At 44.7% G+C, this 19,744-nt stretch overlaps 1 protein-coding gene across 2 annotated transcripts in view; it reads right to left on the bottom strand.

The window, feature by feature from the left end:
• Positions 1 to 214: 214 nt before the first annotated feature.
• The window catches only part of smad6b (SMAD family member 6b), a 54,643-nt gene continuing 35,113 nt past the window's right edge, over positions 215 to 19,744 (bottom strand). The window contains exon 2 of one of the 2 annotated variants that reach the window (XM_045706129.1): positions 215 to 1,026. In XM_045706129.1, coding sequence (XP_045562085.1) covers positions 446 to 1,026 — 581 coding nt within the window. In that variant the 3' untranslated portion in view covers positions 215 to 445. The remainder of the gene's footprint in view (positions 1,027 to 19,744) is intronic. The other variant, XM_014170422.2, reaches the window with a different exon arrangement.

Consider the following 19,744-nt stretch of genomic DNA (forward strand, 5'->3'; position numbering starts at 1 on the left):
TGGTACTGTATATAGCCAGTAGACTGGTACTGTATATAGCTAGTAGACTGGTACTGTATATAACTAGTAGACTGGTACTGTATATAGCTAGTAGACTGGTACTGTATATAGCCAGTAGACTGGTACTGTATATAGGTAGTAGACTGGTACTGTATATATTGCATGTTCTGTTTCCTTCCTCTAGTCCACACATAAATAACGACATTGTAATGAGTCCGTTTTTACAGTATAATATATATTTATTTACAGTATAATATATATTTATTTACAGTATAATATATTTTTTACTTACAGTATAATATATATGTTTGACATAATATATAAAACTTTATATTAAATCTAGGTAGATGAAATGTGGTATAGTCTCTCTCTCTCTCATTCTATCGCTCTCTCTCTCTCATTCTCAATCTCTCTCTCTCTCTCTCTCTCTCATTCTCTCTCTGTATTATGTGTGGGTGTTGAGCAGTATCTCCAACCAGCAAGGGCATGATGTAATAAACTGTCTGGAATAACAAGGCCCCCATCCCTTAGCGAAGCTAATTCTGACACTGTTAGGATCATAGGGGCCCTCTAGCATCTCTATAGGGTCTGCGTGCTGCAAGCTCCTCAACATGCTGGATCTCTCCCAGTCAAACACTCTGATAGAATATCCTGTCATCACCTTCCTGACAACCAGACTCCTGCTCCCAGGAACATCCAGGGTAGGGGAATTCACAAAGATGGGGTGTTGACTCCGGTTGTAAGCCCACACCCCGTCCGGTTCTTTACTGAGGAGGATACCGTAACCGATTTTGGCGCGCGTGTGCTGGACGGTACTGGAGCGTGGTTGATCCGTGGAACAGAGTTGATGGTTATTGTGGAGGCTGAGCTGGCCCAGACAAAAACCGGTTCCCTGAGGTAAATCGTAGAAGACAGAGACGGAGGTTTGGTAGACCGGGTAGAGACGCCCCACGCGCTCACGATGTTCCCAGTAGGCCATGTGACACCACTGGCTCTGCTTGGAAACGTCCGGGGACATACTGGCATCTGGAGGAGAGAGAGAGAGAGAGAGAGTGATCGTGAGAGACAGTTTATTATTTCTGACTTTTGTGATGCCTCTGCTGGTTTGGAAAATGTTTTTAATGCTTTTGTGTGCTGGGCGCTGTCCTCAGATAATCACATGGTGTGCTTTCGCCGTAAAGCCTTTTTGGAATCTGACAAAGCGGTTGGATTAACAAGAAGTTAAGCTTTTAAGTGATGTAGGACACTTGTGTGTTCATGAATGTTTAATATTACGATTTTTGTATTTTGAATTTCGCGCTCTGCAATTTCTAGCGCCCCACCTAGCCCAAAGATTAGCGCCCCACCTAGCCCAAAGATTAAACCATACAGGCATCTAGGAGAGATAGAGAGAAGAGAGAGATACATTTATTTATACTATTACAATAGAGCACACGGGTGGGTCTAAAACTGAATGCTGGTTGGTTAAAACCGCATTCCAGCCAGTGTCTTTTCCACAAAGTTACCACCGTCTAAATCTATGACGTTAAAATGTCTATTTACTCTGTTCCATCTGACTGCGCATTCCACTGTCTCATCAGCCCAGCCAGGCAATTTATATACTTGATTTCCACTATAAAAAGCATCTAGACATTATCTCACATTACTTTTAGATCAACATTTACCCTTTATTTAACCTTTATTTAACTAGGCAAGTCAGTTAAGAACAAATTCTTATTTACAATGATGGCCTAACGACAGGGGCAGAACGACAGATTTTTACCTTGTCAGCTCGGGGATTCGATCTAGAAACCTTTTGGTTACTGGACCAACATTCTAACCACTAGGCTACCTGCCACCTCTACACTCTAACCACTAGGCTACCTGCCACCTCTACACTCTAACCACTAGGCTACCTGCCACCTCTACACTCTAACCACTAGGCTACCTGCCACCTCTACACTCTAACCACTAGGCTACCTGCCACCTCTACACTCTAACCACTAGGCTACCTGCCACCTCTCCACTCTAACCACTAGGCAACCTGTCACCTCTCCACTCTAACCACTAGGCAACCTGCCACCTCTACACTCTAACCACTAGGCAACCTGCCACCTCTACACTCTAACCACTAGGCAACCTGCCACCTCTATACTCTAACCACTAGGCAACCTGCCACCTCTACACTCTAACCACTAGGCAACCTGCCACCTCTACACTCTAACCACTAGACTACAACACTACTACACTATTACACTACTACACCACTACACTACTACACTACTACAACACTACTACACTACTACACTATTACACTATTACACTACTACACTATAACACTACTACACTACTACACTACTACACTATTACACTATTACACTATTACACTATTACACTATAACACTATAACACTATAACACTACTACACTACTACACTATTACACTATTACACTATTACACTACAACACTATAACACTATAACACTATAACACTATTACACTACAACACTACAACACTACAACACTATTACACTACAACACTACAACACTATTACACTACAACACTATAACACTACAACACTATAACACTATAACACTATAACACTATAACACTATTACACTATTACACTATTACACTACTACACTACTACACTACAACACTACTACACTACAACACTACTACACTATTACACTACAACACTATAACACTATTACACTACAACACTACAACACTATAACACTACAACACTATAACACTATAACACTACAACACTATTACACTACAACACTATTACACTACAACACTATAACACTATTACACTACAACACTATAACACTATTACACTATTACACTACTACACTATAACACTACAACACTACAACACTACAACACTATAACACTATAACACTATTACACTACAACACTATTACACTATAACACTATAACACTATAACACTATAACACTATTACACTATTACACTACAACACTATTACACTATTACACTATAACACTATTACACTACTACACTATTACACTATTACACTATAACACTATTACACTACAACACTACTACACTACTACACTACGACACTATGACACTATTACACTACAACACTACTACACTATTACACTATTACACTACAACACTACAACACTATTACACTATTACACTATAACACTACAACACTAGGAGAGACTTGGAAATGTCTGGATACATAATAGCATCTGGCAGGGCAGGAGGGAGGGAGAGAGAGGGAGAGGTAGAGGGGGAGAGAGGGAGGGAGGGGAGAGAGAGAGAGGGAGAGGGGGAGGGAGAGAGAGAGGGAGAGGGGGAGGGAGGGGGGAGAGAGGGAGGGAGAGGGGGAGAGAGAGAGAGGGAGAGTAGGAGGGAGGGAGAGAGAGAGGGAGAGGGGGGAGGGAGGGAGAGAGAGGGAGGGAGGGAGGGAGGGAGGGAGGGAGGGAGGGAGGGAGGGAGGGAGGGGGGAGAGAGAGAGGGAGGGGAGAGAGAGAGATGGAGAGCGAGAGAGAGAGAGAGAGGGAGAGGGGGAGAGGGGGAGGGAGGGAGAGAGAGAGGGAGAGGGGGAGAGGGGGAAGGAGGGAGAGAGAGAGGGAGAGGGGGAGGGAGGGAGAGAGAGAGGGAGAGGGGGAGGGAGGGAGAGAGAGAGAGAGAGAGAGGGAGAGGGGGAAGGAGGGAGAGAGAGAGAGAGAGAGGGAGAGGGGGAGAGGGGGAGGGAGGGAGAGAGGGAGAGGGGGAAGGAGGGAGAGAGATATGCAAACTTAAGATGTACTGTGGAGTAGTACAGTGAGTGAACACATTTAATTAGTCCCTATAGAAATCACTCCCCGGACCCCAGCATAGTTAGTGACACGCTCTAACCAACTGAGCCACTCAGGACATATTAATATACCATATACCATACATACCATATTAACATACCATATACCATACATACCATATTAATATACCATATACCATACATACCATATTAATATACCATATACCATACATACCATATTAATATACCATATACCATACATACCATATTAATATACCATATACCATACATACCATATTAATATACCATACATACCATATTAACATACCATATACCATACATACCATATTAATATACCATATACCATACATACCATATTAATATACCATATACCATACATACCATATTAATATACCATTCAGCGTTCAGCTCCCTGACAACCTATGAGCAGCCGGTGACCCTAGGCCTTCACGCCATCAACACACATTAACTCTCACGCAGAGTGATGTCATTATTTTGCTTCAGGGATTTAAAGGGGCGGCAGCGGCTCTGTTTCGCCACTGCTTTCCCTCTGCTTCTCCTCTCTCTTCTGCTCTCACAGCTTAATGACACACCACCTCACACTCCCTAGCCCCCCATTAGCAAACATCCTGCAAGGTGGTGCAGAGCAGAGGGAGAACACTGAACAGCAGAGGTAGAACGGGGAACAGCAGAGGTAGAACGGGGAACAGCAGAGGTAGAACGGGGAACAGCAGAGGTAGAACGGGGAACAGCAGAGGTAGAACGGGGAACAGCAGAGGTAGAACACTGAACAGCAGAGGTAGAACGGGGAACAGCAGAGGGAGAACGGGGAACAGCAGAGGTAGAACACTGAACAGCAGAGGTAGAACGGGGAACAGCAGAGGGAGAACACTGAACAGCAGAGGTAGAACGGGGAACAGCAGAGGGAGAACACTGAACAGCAGAGGTAGAACGGGGAACAGCAGAGGTAGAACGGGGAACAGCAGAGGTAGAACGGGGAACAGCAGAGGTAGAACACTGAACAGCAGAGGTAGAACGGGGAACAGCAGAGGGAGAACGGGGAACAGCAGAGGTAGAACACTGAACAGCAGAGGTAGAACGGGGAACAGCAGAGGGAGAACACTGAACAGCAGAGGTAGAACGGGGAACAGCAGAGGGAGAACACTGAACAGCAGAGGTAGAACGGGGAACAGCAGAGGTAGAACGGGGAACAGCAGAGGTAGAACGGGGAACAGCAGAGGTAGAACACTGAACAGCAGAGGTAGAACGGGGAACAGCAGAGGTAGAACACTGAACAGCAGAGGGAGAACACTGAACAGCAGAGGTAGAACACTGAACAGCAGAGGTAGAACACTGAACAGCAGAGGGAGAACACTGAACAGCAGAGGTAGAACACTGAACAGCAGAGGGAGAACACTGAACAGCAGAGGTAGAACACTGAACAGCAGAGGTAGAACAGGGAACAGCAGAGGTAGAACACTGAACAGCAGAGGGAGAACGGGGAACAGCAGAGGGAGAACGGGGAACAGCAGAGGTAGAACACTGAACAGCAGAGGTAGAACGGGGAACAGCAGAGGGAGAACGGGGAACAGCAGAGGTAGAACACTGAACAGCAGAGGTAGAACACTGAACAGCAGAGGTAGAACGGGGAACAGCAGAGGTAGAACACTGAACAGCAGAGGGAGAACGGGGAACAGCAGAGGTAGAACACTGAACAGCAGAGGTAGAACACTGAACAGCAGAGGGAGAAAGGGGAACAGCAGAGGGAGAACACTGAACAGCAGAGGTAGAATGGGGAACAGCAGAGGTAGAACACTGAACAGCAGAGGTAGAACGGTGAACAGCAGAGGTAGAACACTTAACAGCAGAGGTAGAATGGGGAACAGCAGAGGGAGAATGGGGAACAGCAGAGGGAGAACGGGAAACAGCAGAGGGAGAACGGGGAACAGCAGAGGGAGAACACTGAACAGTCAGGGCTTTGTGATGGCCACTCCAATACCTTGACTTTGTCGTCCTTAAGCCATTTTGCTACAACTTTGGAAGTATGCTTGGGGTCATTGTCCATTTGGAAGACCCATTTGCGACCAAGCTTTAACTTCCTGACTGATGCCTTGAGATGTTGCTTCAATATATCCACATAATTTTCCTGCCTCATGAAGCCATCTATTTTGTGAAGTGCACCAGGCCCTCCTGCAGCAAAGCACCCCCACAACATGATGCTGCCACCCCCGTGCTTCACGGTTGGGATGGTGTTCTTCGGCTTGCAAGCCTCCCCCTTTTTCCTCCAAACATAACGATGGTCATTGTTACCAAACAGTTCTATTTTTGTTTCATCAGACCAGAGGACGTTTCTCCGAAAAGTACAATCTTTGTCCCCGTGTGCAGTTGCAAACCGTAGTCTGGCTTTCTTATGCCGGTTTTGGAGCAGTGGCTTCTTCCTTGCTGAGCGGCCTTTCAGGTTATGTCGGTATAGGACTCGTTTTACTGTGGATGTAGATACTTTTTTACCTGTTTCCTCCAGCATCTTCTCAAGGTCCTTTGCTGTTGTTCTGGGATTGATTTGCACTTTTCACACCAAAGTACGTTCATCTCTAGGAGACAAAATGCGTCTCCTTCCTGAGCGGTATGACGGCTGCGTGGTCCCATGGTGTTTATACTTGCGTACTATTGTTTGTACTATTGTTTGTACAGATGGGCGTGGTACCTTCAGGCATTTGGAAATTGCTCCCAAGGATGAACCAGACTTGTGGAGGTCTACAATTGTTTTTCTGAGGTCTTGGCTGATTTCTTTTGATTTTCCCATGATGTCAAGCAAAGAGGCACTGAGTTCGAAGGTAGGCCTTGAAATACATCCACAGGTACACCTCCAATTGACTCAAATGATGTCAATTAGCCTATCAGAAGCTTCTAAAGCCATGACATCATTTTCTGGAATTTTCCAAGCTGTTTAAAAGCACAGTCAACTTAGTGTATGTAAACTTCTGACCCAATGGAATTGTGATACAGTGAATTATAAGTGAAATAATCTGTCTGTAAACAATTGTTGGAAAAATTACTTGTGTCATGCACAAAGTAGATGTCCTAACCGACTTGCCAAAACTATAGTTTGCTAACAAGAAATTTGTGGAGTGGTTGAAAAACGAGTTTTAATGACTCCAACCTAAGTGGATGTAAACTTCCCACTTTAACTGTACATAATATGACATTTGAAATGTATTTTTTTTGTTTGGAACTTTGTGTAATGTTTACTGTTAATCTTTTATTGTTTACTTCAGTTTAATGTATTATCTATTTCACTTGCTTTGGCGATGTTAACATATGTTTCCTATGCCGATAAAGCCCTTTAAATTGAATTAAGAGAATGACAGAGAGAGAAACCACTTCCTAAACCTCCTGCCAAATGTATGACCATATTAGAGACACTTATTTCCCTCAGATTACACAGACCCACAAATCAAAGAGATTAAGAATTAGAAAACAAATCAAACATTGACAAATATCTGTTGCGCAAAATAGGACAAGGTATTAGAAGCCTGTTGCCACAAGAAAAAAGCAACCAGTGGGACACAAAGAACATTGTAAATACCACCTATATTTATCTTTTTTTTTTTCTTCCCCTACTATTCATACTACAATTATTTTCACATTGTGAGAGAGAGAGAGAGAGAGAGAGAGAAAGAGAGAGAGACAGAGACAGAGACAGAGAGAGAGAGAGAGAGAGAGAGAGAGAGAGAGAGAGAGAGAGAGACACAGAGAGAGAGAGAGAGAGACACAGAGAGAGACAGAGAGAGAGAGAGAGAGAGAGAAGAGAGAGAGAGAGAGAGAGAGAGAGAGAGAGGTCCCGGGGCTCTGTTCACAAACACAAACAGACCCCACTGAGCCCCAGGACAGCAACACTATTAGACCCAACCAAATCATGAGAAACAAAAAAGATAATTACTTGACACATTGCAAAGAATTAACAAAAAAAACAGAGCAAACTAGAATGCTATTTGGCCCTAAACAGAGAGAACACAGTGGCAGAATACCTGACCACTGGGACTGACCCAAACTTAAGGAAAGCTTTGACTATGTACAGACTCAGTGAGCATAGCCTTGCTATTGAGAAAGGCCGCCGTAGGCAGACCTGACTCTCAAGATAAGACAGGCTATGTGCAACACTGCCCACAAAATGAGGTGGAATCTGAGCTGCACTTCCTAACCTCCTGCCAAATGTATGACCATATTAGAGACACATATTTCCCTCAGATTACACAGATCCACAAAGAATTCGAAAACAATCCCAATTTTGATAAACTCTCATATCTACTGGGTGAAATACCACAGTGTTCCATCACAGCAGAAAGATTTGTGACCTGTTGCCACGGTGAAGAACAAACACCATTGTAAATACAGCCCATATTAATGTTGAGTCCCTTTTGTACTTTAACTATTTACTAATACTTTTGGAATTTTTGTGAGTGTAATGTTTACTATTCATTTTTATTTTTTATTTAACTTTATTTATTGTCTACTTCACTTGCTTTGGCAATGTTAACATATAATTCCCATGCCAATACAGCCCCTTATTAAATTGATTCTGCAATGTTGTTCTGTCTTGAAATGGCCCAATGGAACTGAATGCCCTCTAGATGAGATGGCCCAGTGGAACTGAATGCCCTCTAGATGAGATGGCCCAATGGAACTGAATGCCCTCTAGATGAGATGGCCCAATGGAACTGAATGCCCTCTAGATGAGATGGCCCAATGGAACTGAATGCCCTCTAGATGAGATGGCCCAATGGAACTGAATGCCCTCTAGATGAGATGGCCCAATGGAACTGAATGCCCTCTAGATGAGATGGCCCAGTGGAACTGAATGCCCTCTAGATGAGATGGCCCAATGGAACTGAGTGCCCTCTAGATGAGATGGCCCAATGGAACTGAATGCCCTCTAGATGAGATGGCCCAATGGAACTGAATGCCCTCTAGATGAGATGGCCCAGTGGAACTGAATGCCTTCTAGATGAGATGGCCCAATGGAACTGAATGCCCTCTAGATAAGATGGCCCAATGGAACTGAATGCCCTCTAGATAAGATGGCCCAATGGAACTGAATTCCCTCTAGATGAGATGGCCCAATGGAACTGAATGCCCTCTAGATTAGATGGCCCAATGGAACTGAATGCCCTCTAGATGAGATGGCCCAATGGAACTGAATGCCCTCTAGATGAGATGGCCCAATGGAACTGAATTCCCTCTAGATTAGATGGCCCAATGGAACTGAATGCCCTCTAGATGAGATGGCCCAATGGAACTGAATACCCTCTAGATTAGATGGCCCAATGGAACTGAATGCCCTCTAGATGAGATGGCCCAATGGAACTTAATTCCCTCTAGATGAGATGGCCCAGTGGAACTGAATTCCCTCTAGATAAGATGGCCCAATGGAACTGAATTCCCTCTAGATAAGATGGCCCAATGGAACTGAATTCCCTCTAGATTAGATGGCCCAATGGAACTGAGATCAGATGGGACATCTACCATATTACTTACACCTATCCAAGCAGTACTTTCAGATCTACACAAGTGCCGAAGAAGAAAGAGGAAAGGATGTTTCTGAACACGGCTCAGGGCTTTTGGTCAGTAACTGATTCACTTTGCATCCACATTTCAGCTAAGACCCCCCACCCCACCCCACCCCACACACACCCATTCAGAAACCACAGACATTCCCAGCTCTCAGTAATATCCTGTCTGATATAACAACATCTCTCAGTAATGTCCTGTCTGATATAACATCTCTCAGTAATATCCAGTCTGATATAACAACAGCTCTCAGTAATATCCAGTCTGATATAACAACATCTCTCAGTAATATCCTGTCTGATATAACATCTCTCAGTAATGTCCTGTCTGATATAACATCTCTCAGTAATATCCAGTCTGATATAACAACATCTCTCAGTAATATCCAGTCTGATATAACAACATCTCTCAGTAATATCCAGTCTGATATAACAACAGCTCTCAGTAATATCCAGTCTGATATAACATCTCTCAGTAATGTCCTGTCTGATATAACATCTCTCAGTAATGTCCTGTCTGATATAACATCTCTCAGTAATGTCCTGTCTGATATAACATCTCTCAGTAATATCCAGTCTGATATAACAACAGCTCAGTGCTACCAGAAGTCTGTACTTCCTGTTGAATGTGGAACGAGGGAGAGCCCGGTTTGTTGTTTTGGAAAGTTTGTTGTTTTGGAAAGTCTATAGAAAAAAAATGTGGTTACTTGCTAGCTACCTTTTGAGTTTGGATCCCGCGACGCGGTCGGCATCAGTTGCTGGGACTGATACTATTTGTCCAGTGATCCTGCCAACCAAGGCCGAATCTGAGGAGCTGATTGGCTAGCTACCTCTCAAGCTAGCGGGCTTGTGGCTGTCTAGATCCCTTCCCTTTGTTTTTGTTGTAAGACAGAACAACATTGCAGAATCTCAAACTTCGTCTCATATGGAGATTCTGCAATGTTGTTCTGAGGGAAAAGATCTCTGAGAAATTGAAGATGGGCCAACAGGAAGATTGAGGTGGAGCGCGCCCACAGAACTGTAATAACACCCACCACCGACCCAGGTGACAGGTCCAGGCCGATTAGTGGTCAAGTTCTTGAGGTTCAAGGACCAGGTAGCTGTTCTGGAAAGAGTCAAGAACTTGAGAGGAATGAATATCTTCTTCAGACACCAACGGATTATTTTTAAATATATATATTATTTTTTTATTTATACATTTTTTACTTTTACCCCTTTTTTTTCTCCCCAATTCCGTGGTATCCAATTGGTAGTTACAGTCTTGTCTCTGCAACTCCCGTACGAACTCAGGAGAGGAAAACTTTGAGAGCCGTTCGTCCCCCCCGAATCACAACCCAGCCAAGCTTCTTGACACAATGGCCCGCATAACCCGGAAGCCAGCTGAACCAATGTGTCAGAGGAAACACGTACACCTGGTGACTGTGTCAGCGTGCATTGCACCCAGCTCGCCACAGGAGTCGCTAGAGCGCAATGGGGACAAGAACATCCCTGCCGGCCAATTGTGCGCTGCCCTGTGGGTCTCCCAGTTGCGGGCGCTGCGACAGAACCTGGACGCAAACCAGGATCTCTAGTGGCACAGCTAGGACTGTGATGCAGTGCCTTAGACCACTGTGCCACTCGGTAGGCCCCCAACTGATTCTACATGGACCCCAAAAGGGTTCTACCTGCAACCAAAATGGGTTCAAAGGGTTCTCCAATGGGGACTGCTAAATGTATATTATTTTTTATCTTGCTTTGTTTGCTCTTTTCCATATTATGTCTATCTCTGATGAGCTACCCAGGAAAGGGCTGAAAATAGCTCATATTAATATATGTAGCTTTAGAAATACGATTCATGAAATTAATAACTTGCTAACATCAGATAACATTCATATATTAGCCATTTCTGAGACTCACTTAGATAATTCATTTGATGATACATCAGTAGCAATACAAGGATATAACATCTATAGAAGAGACAGGAATGCTTATGGGGGAGGTGTTGCTGTATATATTCAGAGCCATATCCCTGTAATGCTTAGAGAAGATCTTATGTCAAGTGTTATTGAAGTGTTGTGGTTGCAGGTTCACTTGGCACATCTAAAGCCTTTTCTTTTGGGGTGTTGCTATAGGCCACCAAGTGCTAACAGTCAGTATCTAAATCATATGTGTGAAATGCTTGATAGTGTATGTGATGTAAACAGAGTGGTCGACTTTCTTGGGGACCTGAATATTGACTGGTTTTCATCAAGCTGTCCGCTCAAGAGGAAGCTTCTGACTGTAACCAGTGCCTGTAATCTGGTTCAGGTTATTAATCAACCTACCAGGGTGGTTACAAACACTACAGGAACAAGATCATCCACATGTATCGATCACATTTGTACTAATACTGTAGAACTTTGTTCTGAAGCTGGATCCGTACCCATTGGATGCAGTGATCACAATATAGTGGCTATATCCAGGAAAGACAAAGTTCCAACAGTTGGGCCTAAAATAGTGTATAATTTTTCTGTAACTCTTATGTGGATGATGTTAAAAATATTTGTTTGTTCTGATGCGATTAATGAGGAGCATCCAGACGCTGCACTTGATGAATTTATGAAATTGCTTCTTCCAATTATTGATAAACATGCACCTGTTAAGAAACTGACTGTTAGAACTGTTAAGGCTCCGTGGATTGATGAGGAACTGACCGTTAGAACTGTTAAGGCTCCGTGGATTGATGAGGAACTGACTGTTAGAACTGTTAAGGCTCCATGGATTGATGAGGAACTGACCGTTAGAACTGTTAAGGCTCCACGGATCGATGAGGAACTGACCGTTAGAACTGTTAAGGCTCCATGGATTGATGAGGAACTGACCGTTAGAACTGTTAAGGCTCCATGGATTGATGAGGAACTGACCGTTAGAACTGTTAAGGCTCCACGGATCGATGAGGAACTGACCGTTAGAACTGTTAAGGCTCCACGGATCGATGAGGAACTGACCGTTAGAACTGTTAAGGCTCCATGGATTGATGAGGAACTGACCGTTAGAACTGTTAAGGCTCCATGGATTGATGAGGAACTGACCGTTAGAACTGTTAAGGCTCCATGGATTGATGAGGAACTGAAAAACTGTATGGTTGAAAGAGATGGGGGCTAAAGGAGTGGCTAATAAGTCTGGCTGCACATCTGACTGGCTGACTTACTACAAATTGAGAAATTATATGACTAAACTCAACACAAAGAAGAAGAAACTGTATTATGAAGTCAAGATCAATGATATAAAGAACGATGGAAAAAACGTTGGGAGTACTTGAAATGAAATTATGTCCAGAAAGACAAATTCAACTCCATCTTCCATCGAATCAGATGGCTTATTCGTCAGAAAACCATTTTATGTTGCCAATTATTTTAATGATTACTTAATTGGCAAAGTGGACAAACTTAGGCAGGAAATGCCAACAACGAACAGTGAGCCATACTGAAAGAAAAGCTTTGAGAGTTTGAATTTTGTAAAGTTAGTGTGGGAGAGGTGGAAAATGTATTGCTATCGATCAATAATGACAAACCTTCTGGCATTGACAACTTAGATGGAAAGCTACTGAGGATGGTAGCTGACTCTATAGCCACTCCTATCTGTCATATCTTTCATCTGAGCCTAGAGGAAAGTCTTTGTCCTCAGGCCTGGAGGGAAGCCAAAATCATTCCGCTACCCAAGAGTGGTAAAAGCAGCCTACTGGTTCTAACAGCAGACCAATCAGCTGCCAGCTCTTAGCAAACTGTTGGAAAGAATTGTGTTTGACAAAATGCAATGCTACTTGTCTGTAAACAAATTAACAACAGACTTTCAGCATGCTTATAGAGAAGGGCACTCAACATGTACAGCACTGACACAAATGACTGATGATTGGTTGTAAGAAATTGATGATAAGTAGATTGTGGGGAGCTGTACTGTTAGATGTCAGTGCAGCCTTTGATATTATTGACCGTAACCTGTTATTGAGGAAACGTATGTGTTATGGCTTTTCAACCTCTGCCATATTGTGGATTCAGAGCTATCTATCTAATTGAACTCAAAGGGTTTTCTTCAAAGGAAGCTTCTCTAATGTTAAACATGTAAATTGTGGTGTACCGCAGGGCAGCTCTCTAGGCCCTCTACTCTTTTCTATTTTTACCAATGACCTGCCACAGGCATTAAACAAAGCATGTGTGTCCATGTACGCTGATGATTCAACCATATACGCGTCAGCAAACACAGCTAATGAAGTCACTGAAACCCTTAACAAAGAGTTGCAGTCTGTTTTGGAATGATTGGCCATTAATATAGTGGTCCTGAACTAAGTTCTAGACCTCAGCTGAATCTGGTAATGAATGGTGTGGCTGTTGAGCAAGATGAAGAGACTAAATTACTTGGTGTTACCTTAGATTGTAAACTGTCATGGTCAAAACATATAGATTCAATGGTTGTAAAGATGGGGAGAGGTCTGCTGAGATGCTCTGCTTTTTTGACACCACACTCCACAAAGCAAGTTCTACAGGCTGTAGTTTTGTCTAATCTTGATTATTGTCCAGTCATATGATCAAGTGCTGCTAAGAAAGACCTTGTTAAGCTGCAGCTGGTCCAGAAAAGAGCACGTCTTGCTCATCATTGTAATCAAAGGGATAATATTAATACTATGCATGCCAATCTTTCTTGGCTAAGACTTGAGGAAAGACTAAGAATTAACATGGTCCACCACACACCAACACGGTTGTGAGTGAAGAAGGCACGACAACACCTCTTCCCCCTCAGGAGGCTGAAAAGATTTGGCATGGACCTCTACAACTGCACCATCGAGAGCATCTTGACTGGCTGCATCACCACTTGGTACGGCAACTGCTTGGCATCTGACAGTAAGGTGCTACAGAGGGTAGTGAGAACGGGCCAAGCTCCCCTGCCATCCAGGCATGGAGCTACGCAGGACACAACACAGGAAGCTACACAGGAGACACACAAACAGGAAGCTATGCAGGAGACACACAAACAGGAAGCTATGCAGGAGACATACAAACAGGAAGCTATGCAGGAGACACACAAACAGGAAGCTATGCAGGAGACACACAAACAGGAAGCTATGCAGGAGACACAAACAGGAAGCTACGCAGGAGACACACACAGGAAGTTACGCAGGACACACACACAGGAAGTTATGCAGGACACACACAGGAAGTTACGCAGGACACACAAACAGGAAGTTACGCAGGAGACACACACAGGAAGTTACGCAGGAGACACACACAGGAAGTTACGCAGGACACACAAACAGGAAGTTACGCAGGACACACACACAGGAAGTTACGCAGGACACACACACAGGAAGTTATGCAGGACACAACACAGGAAGCTACGCAAGACACAACATAGGAAGTTACGCAGGACACACAAACAGGAAGTTACTCAGGACACACACACAGGAAGCTACGCAGGACACACACAGGAAGCTACGCAGGACAGAAAAAACACGGGAAGTTAGGCAGGAGAAACACAAACAGGAAGTTACGCAGGACACAACACAGGAAGCTACGCAGGACACACACACAGGAAGTTACGCAGGACACACAAACAGGAAGTTACGCAGGACACAACACAGGAAGCTACGCAGGACACAACACAGGAAGTTAAGCAGGACACATACAAAATAAATGTAATTCAACCACTGAAAACCCACCCACTTGCTGCCAGACAGATTTTCTCGTGGTGTTTTCATTCATTTATCTAAAGCAATTCCTTTACATTCCTTGTACCTTTAATTTGAATTTTGTCGACAGACTCACTAGAATACATGGAGAGAACGGGGTCAGAATATTAGGGATATTTAACACAATACAAATGGTAAAAAATACTGTGAAAAGTCTGGGCATATAATGAATGAATTAAAACATTCTAGAAATCTTAAATCAACTCAGTAGGTTTGATGCAATAGTGTCATTTGCGCATAGCTACAGAAGCCTATAGATTGGCTACAGAAGCCTCTAGCTTGGCTACAGAAGCCTATAGCATGGCTACAGAAGCCTATAGCACGGCTACATAAGCCTATAGCTTGGCTACAGAAGCCTCTAGCTTGGCTACAGAAGCCTCTAGCTTGGCTACAGAAGCCTATAGCATGGCTACAGAAGCCTATAGCACGGCTACATAAGCCTATAGCATGGCTACATAAGCCTCTAGCATGGCTACAGATGCTTATAGCTTGGCTACAGATGCCTATCGCACGGCTACATAAGCCTCTAGCATGGCTACAGAAGCCTCTAGCTTGCCTACAGAAGCCTCTAGCATTGGCCACAGAAGCCTATAGCACGGCTACAGAAGCCTATAGCATGGCTACAGATGCTTATAGCTTGGCTACAGAAGCCTATAGCACGGCTACAGAAGCCTATAGCTTGGCTACAGAAGCCTATAGCACGGCAACAGAAGCCTCTAGCTTGGCTACATAACCCTATAGCACGGCTACAGATGCTTATAACATGGCTACAGAAGCCTTTAGCACGGCTACAGATGCTTATAGCATGGCTACAGAAGCCAATAGAATGGTTACAGAAGCCTCTAGCTTGGCTACAGAAGCCTATAGAATGGCTACAGAAGCTTATAGCTTGGCTACAGATGCTTATAACACGGCTACAGAAGCCTTTAGCATGGCTACAGAAGCCTATAGCATGGCTACAGATGCTTATAGCTTGGCTACAGAAGCCTATAGCACGGCTACAGAAGCCTCTAGCATTGGCTACAGAAGCCTCGCCATATCACTGGTTTCACATTTGTCTCCAGCGATAAAAAAGGTAAAATAGATCTAAAAGAAGATTCCCTTATCCAAATGGATTACTCATTTATCTAACTGTTTACCAATAACTCTCAATCAAGTTACTCATTTATCTAACTGTTTACCAATAACTCTCAATCAAGTTACTCATTTATCGAGCTGTGACCAATAACTATTATCATGTTGTAAATGACTGAATGCTGTTATTTCCATTAGAAAAATGGAAGGAGATTCTGTCCAACTGGCTAGACATCGTTCATGCTTTCTTTATTGTTTAATCTCGCGTAAAGGTGCTGACATTATGAGGGAATGAAGTCAAGGTCAGAATTACAGTGTGGAGTGTCTAAAAGCACTGTGTCCTTTCACCTCTTCCGTCGCTGTGTGTGTGTGTGTGTGTGTGTGTGTGTGTGTGTGTGTGTGTGTGTGTGTGTGTGTGTGTGTGTGTGTGTGTGTGTGTGTGTGTGTGTGTGTGTGTGTGTGTGTGTGTATATATGGAGTCGAAGGTTTGAGCCAAGTAGGTTGAAGGAGTGTTGGTTTGGAGGCGACCCTGTACATTCTTCCTCCACCCTCCCTCCCCCCCCTTCTTCGTCCCCACCCCTTCCTCTTCCACCTCACACTCCTCAACCCCCCTCCTCCTCCTCCTCCTCCTCCTCATTTCTCAGCAGAGTCAGTCAGGACCTAGAGGAATAGAGGGGGGAGGGACAGCCAACCAGAAGAGGCCTTGTTCTGTGCTAAATTAACCTCTACATTCAACACAACAAATACTGACGTTATTCAAAACAGGTTAACAGGTTTCAGAGTGAAAACATTATTTTTGTGAGAATGACAGTTTTACTGAAACCAAATGTGGACCCAGAGATGTTGAAGGCTTGATTTTCCTCTGGACTGTAACCATCACTCCTCTGGACTGGTACCATCACTCCTCTGGACTGTAACCATCACTCCTCTGGACTGGAACCATCACTCCTCTGGACTGGTACCATCACTCCTCTGGACTGGTACCATCACTCCTCTGGACTGGTACCATCACTCCTCTGGACTGTAACCATCACTCCTCTGGACTGTAACCATCACTCCTCTGGACTGGTACCATCACTCCTCTGGACTGGAACCATCACTCCTCTGGACTGGTACCATCACTCCTCTGGACTGGTACCATCACTCCTCTGGACTGTAACCATCACTCCTCTGGACTGGTACCATCACTCCTCTGGACTGTAACCATCACTCCTCTGGACTGTAACCATCACTCCTCTGGACTGGTACCATCACTCCTCTGGACTGGTACCATCACTCCTCTGGACTGTAACCATCACTCCTCTGGACTGGTACCATCACTCCTCTGGACTGTAACCATCACTCCTCTGGACTGTAACCATCACTCCTCTGGACTGGTACCATCACTCCTCTGGACTGTAACCATCACTCCTCTGGACTGGTACCATCACTCCTCTGGACTGTAACCATCACTCCTCTGGACTGGTACCATCACTCCTCTGGACTGGTACCATCACTCCTCTGGACTGTAACACCTCTGGACTGTAACCATCACTCCTCTGGACTGTAACCATCACTCCTCTGGACTGTAACCATCACTCCTCTGGACTGGTACCATCACTCCTCTGGACTGTAACCATCACTCCTCTGGACTGGTACCATCACTCCTCTGGACTGTAACCATCACTCCTCTGGACTGTAACCATCACTCCTCTGGACTGGTACCATCACTCCTCTGGACTGTAACCATCACTCCTCTGGACTGTAACCATCACTCCTCTGGACTGTAACCATCACTCCTCTGGACTGTAACCATCACTCCTCTGGACTGGTACCATCACTCCTCTGGACTGTAACCATCACTCCTCTGGACTGTAACCATCACTCCTCTGGACTGTAACCATCACTCCTCTGGACTGGTACCATCACTCCTCTGGACTGGTACCATCACTCCTCTGGACTGGTACCATCACTCCTCTGGACTGTAACCATCATTTCTCTGGACTGGTACCATCACTCCTCTGGACTGGTACCATCACTCCTCTGGACTGTAACCATCACTCCTCTGGACTGTAACACTCCTCTGGACTGTAACCATCACTCCTCTGGACTGTAACCATCACTCCTCTGGACTGTAACCATCACTCCTCTGGACTGGTACCATCACTCCTCTGGACTGTAACCATCACTCCTCTGGACTGGTACCATCACTCCTCTGGACTGTAACACTCCTCTGGACTGTAACCATCACTCCTCTGGACTGTAACCATCACTCCTCTGGACTGTAACACTCCTCTGGACTGTAACCATCACTCCTCTGGACTGGTACCATCACTCCTCTGGACTGTAACCATCACTCCTCTGGACTGTAACCAACACTCCTCTGGACTGTAACACTCCTCTGGACTGTAACCAACACTCCTCTTCTTCTCTTCTCCTTTCCCCTCCCCTCATCTCTTCCCCTCCCCTCTCCTCACCTATCCTCTGTTCCCCTCTACTCTCCTGTATTCCGATCTTCTCCCTTTTCCTCCCCTCCCCTCTCCTGTTCTCTCCTCCCTTCCCCTCTTTTCTCCTCCTTTCTCCTGTCCTCTCTTCCCTTCCCCTCTGCTCTCCTCCCTTCTTCTCTCCTCTCCTTCCTTCCCCTCTTCTCTCCCCCTTTCCTTTCTCCTGTCATCTCCTCCCTTCCCTTCCCCTCTTCTCTCCTCTCCTCCCTTCTCCTCTTCTCTCCTCCTCTCCTCCCTTCCCCACTCCTCTCCTCTCTTCCCCTCTTCTCTCCTCTCCTCCCTTCCCCTCTTCTCTCCTCTCCTCCCTTCTCCTCTTCTCTCCTCCTCTCCTCCCTTCCCCACTCCTCTCCTCTCTTCCCCTCGTTTTGACCTCACTTACCTATCTTGTTTTGGTTTGTTTGTTGTCAACCCCTAGGGCTAGGGTTAGTATCGTACCATAGCCAAATACTGCCTGCTCTGTTTTGGTCTTATCCAGTAAAAGTTTTACAACACCTACTCATTCAAGGGTTTTTCTTTATTTTTTACTATTTTCTACATTGTATAATAATAGTGAAGACATCAAAATTATGAAATAACACATATGGAATCATGTAGGGACCAAAAAAAGTGTTAAACAAATCAAAATATATTTTATATTTGAGATTCTTCAAATAGCCACCGTTTGCCTTGATGACAGCTTTGCACACTCTTGACATTCTATCAACCAGCTTCACCTGGAATGCTTTTCCAACAGTCTTGAATGAGTTCCCACATATGCTGAGCATTTGTTGGCTGCTTTTCCTTCACTCTGCAGCCCGACTCATCCCAAAACATCTCAATTTGGTTGAGGTTGGTGGATTGTGGAGGCCATTTCCTCTGATGCAGCACCCCATCACTTTCCTTCTTGGTCAAATAGCACTTACACAGCCTGGAGGTGTGTTGGGTCATTGTCCTGTTGAAAAACAAATGATGGGATGGCGTAACGCTGCAGATTGCTGTTGTAGCCATGCTGGTTAAGTGTGCCTTCAATTCAAAATAAATCACAGACAGTGTCACCAGCAAAGCACCCCCACACCATAACACCTCCTCCTCCATGCTTCATGGTGGGAAATACACATGCTGAGATCATCCGTTCACCCACACCGCGTCTCACAAAGACACGG

This window comes from Salmo salar, chromosome ssa23 (assembly GCF_905237065.1).
Source record: "Salmo salar chromosome ssa23, Ssal_v3.1, whole genome shotgun sequence".
In the NCBI taxonomy this organism is placed as follows: domain Eukaryota; kingdom Metazoa; phylum Chordata; class Actinopteri; order Salmoniformes; family Salmonidae; genus Salmo; species Salmo salar.